General features: G+C 27.5%; 1 protein-coding gene across 1 annotated transcript in view; it reads left to right on the top strand.

Annotated features, from left to right (window-relative positions):
- Positions 1 to 593: 593 nt before the first annotated feature.
- The window catches only part of LOC136984445 (dynein axonemal heavy chain 7-like), a 204871-nt gene continuing 187691 nt past the window's right edge, over positions 594 to 17773 (top strand). Inside the window, 8 exon segments of the mRNA XM_067281432.1 lie at positions 594 to 831; positions 1684 to 1771; positions 5362 to 5551; positions 8561 to 8612; positions 10057 to 10218; positions 11817 to 11900; positions 14211 to 14331; positions 16995 to 17183. Coding sequence (XP_067137533.1) covers positions 1712 to 1771; positions 5362 to 5551; positions 8561 to 8612; positions 10057 to 10218; positions 11817 to 11900; positions 14211 to 14331; positions 16995 to 17183 — 858 coding nt within the window. The 5' untranslated portion in view covers positions 594 to 831; positions 1684 to 1711.

Below are 17773 nucleotides of genomic sequence, written 5' to 3'. Positions count from 1 at the left end.
TTCAATCATTCAAACAAAGGATTTATTTTATTTTCAATACACTAATGTCAGCATTGATGTTTAACTGAGTTTTGTAAAACACTGTGTGTTTCTGTACAGCCAACATGCTGGACAAAGAAGATAACAAGGATTGCAAATAACGCTATCACTTAACACAGACCATACACTGATATTTCAATAAAATCAGCTAATTTAATCAGTGACTGTAAAAATATCAATATATTATTAAACATTGTATATAAATTTTAAGTCTTCCAAATTTATTAATTGTATTAAAATAGAGCTGTTTTTTTTTACCTTAAAATATATAGTATTCTATGGTCTTTTCTTACACTCCTTTCCCTCTTAAACAAGAACACTTGATTTATGGGTAAACCCTTTATCTGAACTTGGGCTGGTCAGAGCTATTGTGCTCTGGTTAAGCTTAACGAGTGTACCAGTCTTTCCACTGTCTCTGGCTGGAATATGCACTATTTAACTTCAGTTTGAGAATCACTGTGTTTAGCAAGGTTCAGTCAAAATTATAATAAATTTATAAAGTAATATTTTGAATAAAATTACTTTCTAATAATCATTTTAAACTTATTTTACTTGATTTTATTTTCAATAGAAAACAATTGAAAATTTGGCAAAAACACTTGAATATGAATCTCGACTATCTAAGAGCCATGTTGAGAAAATTAGAAGAGAGATCAGATCGGGTATTTTTAATACAAAAAAGTCACGTTCGATACCAGATGTTTCTTGTATATACAATGATCCTTTTAAAGACAGTGAACTTTTAAAAACGAATCGAAAAAAGGAACTTGAGATCGAATACAAGAAAAGGATGTAAGTAATAAATTAATATTTTAGTAAATTAAAAATGTTTATTAATCAAATTTAAATACAGATTTAAATTTGAAAAAAATGTAAAAAATATTTTACAATTAATTGCATCAGTATTGTTAATTACAGTGATTGATTACATTTATGTGAAATATTTAAATTTCAATACTATTTTTTTATTATTTACTAATTTAATTAATTCAAGATAAATCTTAAAATGATTTATCTTGCAGCTGCTGTTATAATCCATGTTTAAAAATTTTTTTGTTGGTTTTACATAGTAGTAGTTTTTAAAATAAACAATTCATAGAATTGTAATATGCAATCCTGGCTAAGTCCTATATGCATTTACTGTAGCAAATTTTTTTGTGTTAAATAATTTATATAAAATTTTCTCCTGAACATGTCATTATTCCCTCTTACCATGATAACTACAACTCTGAATATAGTCCAATGTTCTTGCACTTATAAATAACTCTTGCTACTTGTAATGGAAATTCATAGGTGCAGGAACACTGGTTAGGATAAATTTGGACTTTTCCATAGTACTGTGTGTATGCATCAGGAAACCACGAGCGGAAACTAACCTATTTCTTTTTATTCAACCGCAACCATTGTATATAACATTAAAGATTTGAAAATGTTTTCAAGTGCTGATATATTTATAAAAAGAAATTAAGTTTAGAAACATTATTGTATGTAGTACAGACTATGATGTAAAATAAACTAAGATTTATATATCTGAATGGTATTTTATAGTATTTTATATTATTTTTTAAGAAAGCAAAGAATTCAAACTTCATTATTTCATTGTAAAGTCTTATAAAATCTTTAAAACATATTTGTCATTTTTAGAAAAGAAAGAATTATTCAAATACAAAATATGAAGGAAAAAGTAACACCTAAATGCCAGTGTTCTAAAGAACTTCCACATGAAAATGAGGTAAGATGTTTCAAATAAATTTTTTATTGTATTCTGTTAAAGAAAAAGTATAAATTAATGAAAGCAGAAATTATTTAATAAGCTAAAAATAAAATTTTTTAATGTATAAATTTTTAAAATTTATGTTTAAGTATGCATTTCAGGCCTCTAAACATCATTAGTTTCCACTGATATGTAATTTTTATCAGTGGCAACTGATCAATACGAAAGGCATAAGTAAAAAGTGTTGCAAATCAGTAATATTGTTGTGTGAGTAAAAAGCATGCAAGTCTTTTATTGCTTATTTGAGTGTAGAACAGTTTTCTGCTATCACATCACAACACAAAAAATAGTAAGAAGTGCAATGTGCTTTGAGAAGAAAAACAAAAAAATACTTGATACTAGAACAAGAGCATCCACAGAATTGAGCCAGGAAGACAATTGGCCATCCTGAGATTTGCTTTATTCTTTAATATTTTTTGTGTGTTTTTTTTTAATTTATAAAGCAATGGTATACATGTAAAATATTTATTTTATTGGTCATTACACTGAAATAACTGTGTTTGACTACTTAAGCTGGTAGAAGATTATGATATAACAGATTAAACTCAGAAACAGTTATGTGGAAAAAGAGCCAAAGATTATACAACTTGTCTAATGGAAGATTGGTGTTAGATAAGGGAGAATAAAAGGAAATGACTGTGACTAACAGTTCTTTAAGGAATTGCCATAAATGTCACCAATCTTTTATTATGTAATAGAGAAACACGTTCCAAAATTGTTATGACATAACAATATATACATATAGACATTACATTTATTAATAAGTTCAATAATTGTATTCTAACATTATAGTCTACATACAATAAGGTAGTTCTTGCAGTTTTTATTGAAATTTTGTATTGAGTTTTTTTTGCTATAAAGCTTTTCCTCTTTCCTTTACAAATGTTTGATTAAATTCTAGTTATTAGAGTCTAGACAAACTTACCATTTAATTTTATGTTTAAAGTTGAAATCTATAGCCATAACTAGAAGAGAAAGATAAACATTGAGTGTTATTTTTTCTTCTCTTTACATCATTTATTTATTGTAGATAAAATATAATTACACTCTTTCATCAATAATTAACCAAGAGTGAAAAGTTTTGCATCTTACTATTTGTTAAGTAAGTACATAGGTATTTGCTACTTAATGAAATACAGTATCACACTTATCAACTCCAATTTAAAACATTATATTGTAGAATATCTTCTAGAATTCTTAATCTGAGGAAATAATTTTTGTCGTGTAATTGTTTAGAATAAAACAATTACATGACAAAAATTATTGCTCTTATCAGTTCAAAAAAGTACTTACTAAATGTTCTTTTTACTTTTAGTTAAAGAAGTTATCATCAATATAAAATTAATTAATTTTATTAAATTATTTGTACTCTATCTCATTTTTATTACAAGAAAAAAATATATTAATAGATGCTCGAAATATTCAAAGTTTCAACTTTAACAATAACAATGAAATGATAATGTTAAAGAAGTAATAAATTTCAGCATTTAGAAATGCTATAAGTAGACATAAAAAAATCCAGCAATGAATTGTGTAACTTTTCCAGTGAAACATTAAAATTGCATGTGGCACCTTCTTATGATATTTTATTGAAAAACTTTTTATATTATTTAATAATTTAAACTTAAATTGTCAACTAAGACATATCTATTATTAGGACTTATTATTATTATAATGTATAACTTATTATATATTATAATATTAAACTTTTTATATTATTATTATTTTGGGTTTAGTGGGTTATACTCAGTTGACACTGGTGGCTGTGTACTATGCCGAACCAGAGTCAAGGCAAAGCAACCAAAACAAAACTAAAATTAAATAAGTGTGTCAGTGACAGACTCTGTGTCTGTATTCAGGAATTTCCTAACAATGTGGCATGTATTCAATATAGTGGCCTTTTGTAGAGTGATGTATATATTTCTATTCAATTGTAATGTTCCCAGGCTTTGTGTAGTGTGTGTGGTAAGACAACTGTAGAGGTGAGAACAACAGGTACAATAAGCACCCTATCCATCCTCCACGGATGCCTTATTTCCTGGGCAAGTTCTGTGTACTTGCTAATTTTTTCAGTGCATGCGTTTTGTATATTGTGAGTGTTTGGAATGGATATGTCTATAATGTATGTGATTTCATTGTGTTTGTCAATGAATGTGATGTCTGGTCTGTTTTGGTAAATTGTTATATCTGTGATTATGGCTCTGTCGTAGTACATTTTATGCATGTTGTTTTCCAATACTGTCTGTGGAATGTATTTGTAGTATGATTCGTGGATGCCTAATAATTTGTATTTGTTTGCAAGCTCTTGGTGTATTATATTTGCTACTTGATTATGTTTGTGTAAATAATCTGTCTGTGCAAATAATCTGTATATACAGTACATCACTAACAGTTGCAAGCTCTTGAGCTTGCAACTGTTAGTGATGTACTGTATAGTTTCTGGCATGCTGTGACATTTTTTTGCATATGTCATTTGTGAGTGTTCTATCTTTGAGTATGTGTTTTCTGTAATTTTTAGTATTTATGACCTGATCTTGTATGGCAATCATAAATCCTTCTGTTTCCCCAAAGAGGTATCCTCAAGCTAACCAACTGTTTGATGCAGATTTGTCGTCAAAATCCTGGGCCAGGTCGTAGGGATTGCTCCATGGAGTGCCTTTTGAACCACGATTGCTTAATTGTATCTATGCTGTTTATATGTTGTGAGTGTAAATTTTAATGGCATTTATTATTTGAGTCTGCTTGAGTTAGTGCTTTATGTAACTTTGATTTTTCCTGTTTTTTGTAGAAAAACTCTGTGTCTGTATTTGTTTGTAGTGAAGGTTTACTATGTCAATCAGGCTATGTCTGCTATTTTTATGTTGAAGGGTTGATCTAATGCTGATTTAGGACGATGTTGTTTATTATTATTATTATAAAATGGCAAAAACCTTAATTTTGAGTGTAGAGATGAGTTTTATAAAAAAATTGTAAATGCTTATAAGCAGTAAAATCTTCATTAAGTTTGACCCCACTTAAGATACGATATATATCTCCTCTATCTCCTCACCCATCTTAACCTTTAACCACCAAAATTTAGTAGCATCAATCTCATTAATACACAAACCTCCCTGAAAAATTTCAGAAATTTTCAACAAAAAGCAGAGGAGTTATGAAGCTTCAAAGAGGAAGAACAAAATTGTGTCCCGCACACACATAAACACCCAATCATACAGAAGAAAGCACAGTTTTTTTTACATTTCTCAATATTTCAAGATACTCAGAGTCAAAAAATGTAAAAATCTTGGGGGATTCAATTTTTGATTGATTGGCATATTTTCCATCTGTTATATGTAAGATGTGGAATGTAATAATTTATAATTTTATTATGCATGCTTTTGAATCAAGATGCTCTGTGGACTTAAAATATATATAAATAAGTATATTTATATAATAACAGGTTTTTTAGTAGTATATATTGTATTGTGCACATTTTTTTATGTGAATATTTATACATTATACAAAAAAAATTATGTTTAATAATTTTAAATGAAAATTTTCTTTTCTAGTATTATCAAAACATAATTCGTAATAGTGCACTAAGTGTGCCAATTTCACCAATATCAGTAGAATGGATGAATAAAATTCAAAGTTTTATACCAATTCGATTAAAAAGAAATCCTCAGATGAAAGAATTCTTAGCATGTGAAATGTTAAAATTTAAAGATGAATATCAGATTGGAATGAGAGAGGCTGTGGGTGAGTAGTTATAAAATTAAATTATTAATATATTGGCTTATATATGATATCTATGGAATTCCATTTTAAATAGAAATATATCTATATATGAAACTAATAGTTTAAAATCCAATAATAACACTGGGGCTGTATTCTGGTCATTTATCTCTTGCCTCTTCTTTGAAGGACGGATGACGTGAAAACGAGAGACGAAATTCATCTCTCAGAGGCAGTGGCGATTCTGGTCACTTTTAATGATCTCGTCTTTGTTGTTGATGTCACGATTTTATTAGATTGATTATACATATTTAGGTTAAAATTTGGGTTATCTGTGTGCGCAATACAGTATAGAATTTTAACCAATGAAATTGTAAAATTTTCAAAAATACAGAGTACATAATTATAGATCACATGGCAAGGAAAGCATGTGTTCAAATAAAGCCTGTAATTTAGATGAAGATATGCTTTTTGTTTTATAATATTTTTACAGATTGTAATGTCAATTTGTCTCATAACAAATAAAAATTTTAATAACTTAAGTTAGATATTCTTTGAAATATTACCATCTAATTTCTCCTTAACTATCTAAGTTAGATTAACATCAGTTAACATTAGTTCAGTAATTGATGTAGGATAATTACAAAAATGTAATCAGTGGTATTTCCAAGTAGGCACTGGAAAAATCTGAAGCATTTTCTTTCTTAAAATATTCTTTCTTGAGATAGTGAATGTTCTCTAATATGATTGTACAATGCAAGTAGCATCCAGTTGCTTATTTTGGATATAATGAAATTGAGGCAAAAGACGAAAGACTGGTTGAAAGACAACTATCCGCTCGTCTCTGCAGAAGAAGAGATTATTCAAGAGAAAACATTGTTTAGAATTGCGTTTGGAGATATGCGATGATTTCTCGAGACGTGAACAAATGATTAGCTAATCAGCAACCAGCTTGTGAGAGATGAGAGACCAGAGATGTGGCCAGAATACGGCCCCTAGTCTACATCAAGTTTGCTGACTTCAGGCTGACAGTTGATTATAAGTAATTTGAGGGTGCTGAACCTAAAAATCATATTGATTTTTTTCAATCAGGTTAGGTTTCCTTATAAGATGGTGAAGAAAGTAAGTAAAGGTAATGTTACATATCACTTTACTAATGCTTTGGTTACCGAAAAGCCTTAGTTTTGAAATCTCAATGGTATGGTGAGAGCAACAAAACCATGTTAATGACTGCTATTTTTGTATGGTGAATGTATTAGGCTTCATTCCCTACAATATCCTAACTTACCCTCTGCCATAAGAACTATTCCTCACTGCAATGAAATCCCTGTCCCTATTTTCACCAAATTTTCAAGTTCAAGCAATGAAGATTCAAGTGTACTTGCAAGTACAGATAATCATGATTAAGATTTTGTGTTGTCAGATGGTGAAACCATAAGGTGCAAGCCTTTCATTCTAGCTGAGTTGAATGATCTTTATCTGATCTTTAACACCATGAAGAGCATGGAGTAGGATGCTTGGTATGCAAGTTTTGATGTTGTTACAAACATTTTTTGCAACTTCACGGCACACAACTACAAGGTTCTAGTTGAAACTTTGTTGACAGCTTTTCAGAGATTTAGGAGTAAACATGAGTGAAAACATGAACATGAGTGGAAACATGTTTTTCTTCTGCTTCAGTTATTGGGCTGCAATTTGAAAAAATTGCAGACCCTATAAATTTTCACTGTTGTCTGCCTGTCCTTTCTTAATCTTGAGAATGATGTTAGATAGATGAAAGTCAAAGTTAGGGGCAAGAGGGCCCAATTAACTATACACAAACTTCCACTTTGGGCTGGAAGTCATGTTAGTTTAATTCAAAAATTTTCTCCTGAACAGACTTAGCTACATGACCAGCATGACTTCATTGTTAGTAGGAAAAGTATGATGTACAGGAGCAAGAAACTACTACCTTAAGTACAGTACATTGTGAGGCAAACTTGCAGCCCAGAAATGTGATGGTGCCACAATAAATAATTGCTTGTTATCTTGAACTTTTCACTTTTCTCTCAGAGTAATTAAAGTAATAAAAACTTCATTGTGTGAGGAATGCTCATCTAAGTTAGCATTCCGATGGGCACATATATGTTATAAAGATCAACCAATCTTGAAAGCCACACTTTTACTGAAGATTTCCATTGGATCTGTTAGATTAAATTTAACACTTTTATCCTTGTTTTTATGGAATAATGTTATGGTAATATAACATGTATAAATATTCTAGATATGCATAATATATCCAACTAATGGTCATTGTCGGAAAGTCCAAACTTTTTGCAAATATGAAAAATTTTTATAATAAATTGTATATGTACAGAATTTAGGATTGAAATTTTTAGATATTAATGAAAAAATCAATATTTTAAAAAATTACAACTAGTAAAATTTTATAACTTCTTATTTTTTTAAGAAATTTTTTGTGGGTAAGCAATTTAGTGATAGGATATTATAAAATTTACTATAAAAGTATTATATTACATATAAAAATGTAAAATTATAAATAAAATAATAATAATTTATATTTCTAGCATATAAATTTTATTCTTACATATTTTTTTAACTACAGTAGAGCATCGTTTATCTGAAAGCCGGTTAACCGAAATGTTGGTTATCCGAAAGCTTTCCAGTCGGACTGTGTCATGCCGAATCGAACGTTTTTGATACTAGATTAACTTCTAAAGTATAATTTTTTTGTTTTTATATTTTTCAATATATTTATTTTGTTTGTACAAAATAAAGAAATAATTTTTAACGATACAACAGCCCCGATTATTATTATAAAAATTTTCATTAGGGTTAAAATTGACGAAAATTCAACATGAAGCGACACGCAACAGAGAAAAGTTTCAACATCAGATAGGTTAATATATTTTTTCGTACATAATCGGTTATATGAACAACCCCAGTCCCCAATTGATTCGGATAAATGACGCTCTACTGTATAATTTTTAATTTGTGAGATTGATATACTAATCTTTCTTCTTTTATTTTTAGTTAAAACAGTCATTAATGTCAAACACAAAGAGGAACAAATAAATATTATAAGGTAAAAACTTATTTTTGTAAAATTCTAATGACAATATAATTTATTTGTAAACATCACTATTTTTGTTTTGTATTCTTTATATTATTTTTCATAAAAAACAGCATATTTTATTGTAAAATAAATAACCATAAAGCTCAATACAATAAAGAATAAACAAAAACTAGTAAAGTACTTTAACAGAACATATATCATCATAAATTTGAAAATGCTTTTCAGCTTATGCACCTATGATGAAGATTACTTTAGGTTTAGCATTTGAATAGACTTGCCTGAAGATGAAGATAAGGTTGAAAGTGCTTGCATGATTGTGAGGATGATATTTGATCCATTAAATCATTTATAAAAGTGCTGTAATTCTGTACAAATAACCCATTCGATATCTCTGTTTGAAAAATAATTTGAAATATGGAAGCATGGTTATATGCTTCCATATTTATATTTTAAGTTCCAATGACAGATTAAAACAAAAGAATATTAATAGTTTAAATAAGTATTAAAATCATTGACCAGTAACAAAATTCTAAAAATAATTGACGATACATTACAATAACACAACTCATTGTTCTTGTCATTTTCTAGTGACAAGTATCTCACTTCAATCTTCACATTGCATTTCAAAGCTCAATGCAAAATGGTTATCAAATGGAAAGATCCACATTTTATAGTTTTAATTTTATTTTTCCTTTTTTGTTTTTTAATTATATTTTTATACTTTAGTCTCATTTTAATGTTATAATTATGGATAAATACAATTATTTCTATTGTAATATATTAATAAAAATAGAAATCAGTATACAGTCTTCCGAGTGCATGTTTTTATCTACTTCCATTCTGGAAATATTTTAAAATCTATCTTTTACATATCTCAGCATTGCAAAGAAATTTATGAAAAGAAATATTTGATGTTTTTTCTTTTCTAAATTTGAAAAAAAAGAAAAATATAATATACTTTGGGGATTTAAAATGATATTTTCCTCTCAGTTTTACATACAATACTTTGAAATAAGAAATTTCTGGAATAATAGATGAAGCTAGCATGTTCAAAAAAATATCTTTCAGAATGGAAATATCAGCTTGCAACTGTTAGTATGCAGAATATCTGTTGGCTCCATGTCTGCAAAGAGTGTGATGATTTTTTCCCTCATTAATTATATCACAATACAGACTGTTTCTCTCTCTTATTGTATCTCACATAAGTTTGTTTTATGAGATGTTTGGATACAATAGACTATCACTTCTCCCTATTCTATGATACAGAGTCAACAATAACAATATATATATAGTACATATAGTACAGCAATAATTTAATGAAGTAATTTATAATAAATATTTCATTAAACATGATGTAGACATTTTGTGAATAAGTTCTAATTATTTATACTAATCAAATATTAATGTATATTTAAATAATTTATCTAATTTTTAATTATAAAATTTTTTAAAGATCTCCATTAAAAATTGATGAAGCTTGGAGAAATGGATTCTGCAGTTCTCTCAAAATATTAAATAAGAAACTTCATAGAATGAATCGTATATCTTATAGAATTCTCAAGATATGTAATAAATATTTGCCTACAACAACAATGCTGGGATTTTCAGAAAGAAGGTTGGTTAATTATATGATTCATTTATGACGATTAAAATATTTTTTTATATATCAGATAGGAAAAGATTAATATACTCATTTACTTTGTAAAGTTTTTCAACAGTCAATTACAGGTATACCTCGAGTTACGTCGCTTCCTTTATTGGCCTAAAAGATGATAATTGTTGGGAAAGTAATTTAATAGAATAAAGTGACTGCTCTAGTATCTCCAGCTTAAATTTTGTAAATGTGGTTGCCTTTTGGTTTGAAATATGGGTTAAGAACTATCATGTTCACAGACAGACTTTCCAGGCTGCAATTCATGGCATTGGCTTTTGATAGTGGGTTTCAGTTGATAAGTCAACATATATCATTATTTACTATATGTTCTTTGTCGGGAAGTGTGAGTCATGGTGCATGATTCAATATGAATGCCTATCAAATGCTGCATTTCTTGCTCCAAATGCCAACAGGACATGTGTTCCTATTTTATACCAAAGCATGTGTTGATACCATCTACATTACAGTAATGTTAAAAGAAAATTATTGTTTTTATTTGAATCTTACATGTGTATAGTTAGAATTAATAACTATTGTTATTTTATATATTACAATTAAATATACAAGATACATTTTTTTTAATGAAAAAAATAAACGTTTTTAAATAATGGCTGTAGAAACAAATTCAAATGTCAGAAGATTGTAAAATTATTATAACAGAATACAAATATCTATTTTATCAATGATATTGTAAAATCTTTCTCATCAAATTTAATTTCTCTAAAGATTAAAATTTGCTCATGTTTTCTACATCATATTTTTAAAAAATAAAATCATATCACATAATATTGACTCTTGTTGTTAACAAAGAATTAGAAGTGTTATATTAATTAATGCTATTAATAAGTGGAGAGGAGACTATACCATTTAAACAAAATATGGGATGTTACATGCTACATTGGAGGAATTGATATGTAAAAACAGAACAAGATAGAGTTAAAGATTATATAATTCTATTCAGTCAAAGGTCAGAACCAGAAAGAAGAAAGAATAAAAAAGGAAATCGCTATAAATCATTACAGTTAATGATTTCCTAAGGAACAGTTACTTACCATCAAAGCACAAGCAATACAATCATTATATAATAGATTATACATTTAATTAATTTATAAATACATCAATAATTAATTAGTTTCAGCTGTTGCATTCCAACATCTACAACCCCACACTTTAAGTTTTAAAATATATACACTAATCTATGATATCAAAATTTTGCTGTCTTATTATATTCCACTTATTCATTAGAATTCAATGAATTTGAACTCTCAAAAGTTGGAGTGACTGATCCAAATTTCTGCTTCTTTCTAACTGATACATAATAAGTTATCTTTAACTTTCCTCTTGGTTTGCTATAGAAAATCATTTCATATTTTTCAGGATCTTAAATAAGATTATAAAGAAATGATTTATTATTATTAATAGAATATATTATCCTTAAGTTTTATGTAATAATTTAATAATAAACCTATGAATATTATAATGTATTACTACTAATAGAAAATACTAAGAATTTTAAAATAAATAGTTTAATCTTTCAGTTAATTAATTATTTAATACAGTTTACAACACTCAATGACTATATCTGAAATGCATGAAGCAATCCGACGTGAATGCAATAAGGCAGAATTTGTATTAATGGATGAGTAAGTTTCTTTTATTTTTACAATTTTTTTTGTACAGATTCAAATATTTTAGTAAATAATGATTTTTGAATTTTATTGAAGTAAACAAAATAGAGTGAAAATTTATTGACAAAAATTTAATATACAGTCGACTCCGCATAAGTCGACACCAGGATAACTCGACACCGTAGATTAATTAGTCAGTTTTCTGTGGTCCCGGCTGACTTACATAGGCAATAATGTTGTTAATGTTAAAAAACTCGGTTTACTCAACATCGTTTAACTCGTCACCACTGGATAAATCAACATACTTTTTCTGTTTCACACTTTTTAGACGTCTGATAAGTTGACTCCTCTCCTGAAAAAATGAGTTTACACCGTACAATAAGCTGTGTGAGGTGAACTCATTTTTCAGGGGGAGAGTCGACTTATCAGAATTTTAAAAAGTGTGAAACAGAAAAAGTATGTTGATTTATCCAGTGGTAACGAGTTAAACAATGTCGAGTAAACTGAGTTTTTTAAGGTTAATAACATTAATGCCTACGTAAGTTGGCCGGGACCACAAAAAACTGACTACGTAACTGAGTGCCGAGTTATCCGGGTGTCAACTTATGCGCATTCGATTGTATATTAAAGCAAAAATTTTAAATAAAAAACTCATAAAATTGTTAATACACAATCCTTGATGAGATTTATTCAAATATTTTTAGAAATCATAAATATTATCTTCAGAAATACATCAAATTGAAATTCAAATTTTATTAGATATTTAAAAATGCTTCTTTTTCTACATGGTGTACAGTTTTTCTGTTTACAGTATAACATTTGATAGATTGTACCATATGTGATGCTTTTATGTTGCTTTAGAAAATTCAGAAATTTAAATTTTATATATAATTTGATAGTGTTTATTTTATAAGTATAAATGTTTTTCTTTCTGCAGAAAATTTCATAGATGCTTAAAGTTGACCAATACAAAACTTTATGGTTATAGTACTTATGAAATTGATGCTGCATTTTTAACAAACTAAATAATTTCAGCATTTTAAATAATGAAAAAAACACTTTAGAATAATCTTTTAATATATGTTTTACAATCAAATCATTCAATGGTTAAAAGTTAAGTTTAAGTTGATAAATAATACATCAATTTTAATAGTACAGAAGCACTTTCTAACATAAAATATAGTTGATCTTATATAAACAGGTTTATAGATGTATTTTATATAATTTTAAATAATAAATTCAATTTAATGCATTATTTTTTATTTCAAATTTATAAATATTTGAAAAAATGTTAACTTTAAAATTATTTTGATTATATAGAGTGCAATTTATGATTGCAGTCTGACAATGGCTGTTTATACAGTCAAAAGAGTCATTGCCAGCATTAAATTTTTCTTATATTATTATTATTATTTTAATACAGTAGAACCCCCTATAACACGGTAGATACGTTCCGTGTTATATGAATTCCGTGTTGTACGAGTCATTTAAATACATGAGCCAATCACAGCCTGGCACGTGTTCAGTTTAGGGGCTACGGTTGTTTGAAAGGTTTTCTTCCATAAAATTAACCGATTCTAGACTAATTTGACTCAACATTTCCAAAACACGTATAATTTTTTGGGAATAATCCATATAAACTATGCTATAAACAAAAAATTGTATGATTACTTACCGAGTGTGCACCGTTCGACGACACCATTGCTTAAGCTTGTTTTTGTCGCAGAGTGGCTCATCGAACGGCAGGCGCGTGTTTCCTGGTAAGTTATTTTTTGCGAAAAATTCGCTGAACTTTGGAGACATCATTAATAGAAACATAATTTTTATGGCTGTTAAATAATAAATGATTTTTAGTAGGTCCGCTGCTTTTTTAAACTGAACGATTTGTGCAATGTCCGTTATTGGTCCAGATTCAACCAATCCTGTTACGACACGAGTCGGCGATGACGTTTTACTGTGTTATATGAGTCTCTTTTAGCGTGTTATAGGAACATGATCGCAATTTTTTCGCCGTGTTATACGAATCCATGTTATATGAACCCGTGTTATAAGGGAGTCTACTGTACTACATATTGATATATTATCTAAACATTTTTATTGTTTGTGCAAATTTATTTACTAGCTATAACTTTTAATTAATCTTAGAATTTGCATTATTTAATATTTACTTTAATTATTAATTTAAATTTAATTATAACATTTTCCATTTTGAAACTTTGTTTTCTTTTATTAAGAAAATATTTTAATTTTAAAAATAACTGATTTTTATAATACACAAAAGATTTTGTACTAGATATTTATTATTTTTCATTTCAAAAATTACAGAACATGGTTTCATGACATTGTAAAAGTTCTTACAAATGATTTGAAGAAAGCATTAAGTGGATACAAGGGAGATACTAGGGAAACTTTGTTGAACTGTTGTAATACATTGTTGAGTATCAAGGTTAATTATTATTATTATTATTTATAAAACATAGATATTAATTTTGTTTCAAATAAGTATGGTTTAGACCCGGTTGTCCAACCTTTTTTCGTAATGGGCTAAATTAGAAATTTAGGTATATTCAGCAGGCCACAAAGGTACTTTATATAAATATATGCTTTTAAAAAGTTCAAAATGTGTATATCAAATTTTAATAACAAATTACAAAAAATACTGTATTATTGACAGTAAAAAAAGAAATTATACTCGCACAAAAAAAAAAATAAATTCAATGCAATTTTTAACATTGCCTTCCTTTTATAATATTATCAATATTTGCTTTTATGGTACCAGTTTTAATTCTAATAATGTTAGTTAAATGAGAATCACTCAACCTATTTCTTTCAGCAGTTTTGATGTTTTTCATTTATGGAAATTATTGTTCACAACAGTATGGACTACCCCACATGCATAACAGTTCTCTAGATAAAACAGTTTTCTACCACCAGTTATGTCATTATGACATCAAAGTGTATCCAGTGAAATGAGAATAATTTTTACAACATATTTTACCAAAAGAAATGAAAATATACCTTAAAAATTTAGGGTGCAGGGGGCCGCATAAAAATATTAAGTAGTCCTCAGTGCAGGCCACATGTTGGATATCCCTGGCTTAGACTCTTTAAATTAAATATTTAATGCAATAAAAATTAATAATAATCATATTGATACAGGTATACTTCGGGTTATGTTGTTTCAAGTTAAGTTGCTCTCGATTATACGTTGTTTGTCAAAAAAAATATATATATATATATATATAAGAAAAAATAAAAATCAAGTTTAAATCATTTTATTTGACTTTATGTCTGTCTGCCACAAATATTGAAGTCATAATATCACTAGAAAAGCATTAGAAGCACATAAAATCATGTTATAATACAATAAATAAGAATAAAAGTATTATAAATTGTATTTAGAGAACAAAATATGAAAACATCTGTGACTCTGTGTTGTCGTCTTATTTAGCGGTCTTTATTGGTGAACTTAGTAGAAAATAAACTAATTTACATTATCGCAAAATAATTTTAAAAACTGTATTTGTTATTTAACCTTACAAAATCATTTTATTTTATAATATCTTAGAGCAAACCACATTAACAAATAAAGAGTCTGCAATGTAGTGTAAACATTGCCAAATTGTAAACATGTACATTTACAAGTATGTACATACTGTAGATATATTCGTAAATTTAGATAAATTTTAGTTTTTAATATAGTACAGAAAAAAAGTAATTTGTTTGTAAGCTTAAAATAGATTCTTATTAACCATATATTATTAAAAATGCATTAATAGATAAAATACAGAACTGGGAATGGTTACTTGTGGTTTAGCCTAGTGACAAGTAAATCTGACAAACTAAAACCAAAACTTAAACTATATTTGTAACCTAAAGATGATGGCTTAAAGCTATCCAAAACATTTGTTTTTTCATTAAATTCACAATTTTTGTTACAGTTTGGTTTTAATTGAATTGATTTAATTTACAATTGACTTAATTTTAATGAAACATGTAAAAATTCTTCTATTATTATACTATTTCAGATGTTAGTGAAATTCAATAATTTTTCTAGAATATCAGTTAAAGCACAAATTTTAGAGATTATTATTTATATATTACCAAAATTTCAAGTAAGTTTGGGAATATTTATTACACTGTGTTTGATGTTTGTGGTTATGCATAGAACATCAAATACATAAAGTAGGATTTAAAAGGTATTTTGCAATTTTCTAATACATGGTTCACAATCTGAATTACTGAAAATTTGCATTTGCATTTAATACTATGCAATTCTTAAAAACTACTATATATAGATACATAACCAAATGATCACCTTAAATAGGCCTATGAACTTGAGCCTAAATGCCAGTTTGTTTACTTGTGACATCACTGGATTGACTGGCTGTTATTTTGTTAGATTGAACTGAACAAAAAATACATATAACTAGAGGACAATCCGATATTATTTAATAATCCTTTAACTATGGTCATGGCTTCAAAAAGGAATTACCATCTATCCATGAAAGTCTTATAAATATTAATTTTTGATAATCATCTTCCAGTAGGTTAATAAGTTTCCTCCAAAACCAAAACAAATTTATCAATAAATTAATAGCGAGGGGTGGTCTTCCTAATTCCATTCTCAGTGCAGGTCCTGATACAGATCTATTAATATGGAACACCTGCTTAAAGTAGAATAACTGTATTGCCTCAAATCTGTCCACTAAGAGACTACTCAAAACTGGAAAAGCATAAAAAATACTCATTCCAATCAAGAAATCAAATAATCTTGTGCATAGTTTAATCTATGAATACATATCTATTAAGCCCCGTGCACCCTAAGTTAAATCTATGAATACATATCCTATTAAGTCCAATTAGAGAAAGAAAGAGGTCTACATATCTATGTAGACCTCTTTCTTTCTCTAATTGTAATCTACATTTAGATTTATAAACAAATAAGCTTTTATTTACTATATATGTTAATAAGTTTGACAGGTGGATTTTATATTTTGCATTAAAGTGAATTAAAAAATATTGAATATTTTATTTCATTATTATTATGTTTTAACTTAACATCATCTTGTTATTTTTATGAAAAATTTATAAAATTTAAATTTTCAGGCCAAAACGGTTATTGAACAAACTATTGAAAAGTATATGTTGTTATTTAAGGATAAGTTAGTGGTTCGATCACATAAGGCACCATGGAAACCAGTACTTAAAGTATCTCTGATTGTAATAAATAATGAAGTATCTTCGAATCCTACAATAGTCGAACTTCAAGAAGCATATTTAGCAGTTATTTCAATTGTAAGTTTTATTTCTTGTTTTATAATTGATAAGCATATTTATACTTTATTAATTGTTTGACTAAAAAGTGAAGGTGTAGTTTTTGAATGATATGAAGATATTTAGAGACTTGATTAGTCTCAAACATGGCACAAAAATGATGTGATTAATACTCTATTTTAACCTCTTTCTCAAATTCATTAAAATGAGGACTAAGTAAATTTTAGAATAAAGTTAGATGCTGGCACTGAAGAAAAAATTTGATATTGTATAGAGCAATCTTAGTTAAGCATAGTACCGTGCTATAATTAGATGCTATACTACTTGAATATAACAGTTCTAATTATTCAATTATTATTATAATTATTTTAGAGTTGGTTTAAAAGAATATATAAATCTTTGAAGTAAATACTGTATTAGTTTACTTACCGTATATCTAGGCGGATAAGACAACCTTCAGATAAGACGAGGTACAAATTTTTGTCAAAGTTTTATAGTTTTAGCTTATATCTGTCCTATAAGACGACCTCAAACTATCAACGGCCTATGAATTTAGTTTAGATCAGCGATCATCATCTGAATAATAATACTGTATAGCGTATATGGAATTA

Source organism: Centruroides vittatus, unplaced genomic scaffold (genome assembly GCF_030686945.1).
Source record: "Centruroides vittatus isolate TY-2023 unplaced genomic scaffold, ASM3068694v2 contig_919, whole genome shotgun sequence".
Taxonomy (NCBI): Eukaryota; Metazoa; Arthropoda; class Arachnida; order Scorpiones; family Buthidae; genus Centruroides; species Centruroides vittatus.
The sequence above is the reverse complement of the archived record's forward strand: the minus strand, read 5'-3'. Positions and strand labels throughout refer to the sequence as shown.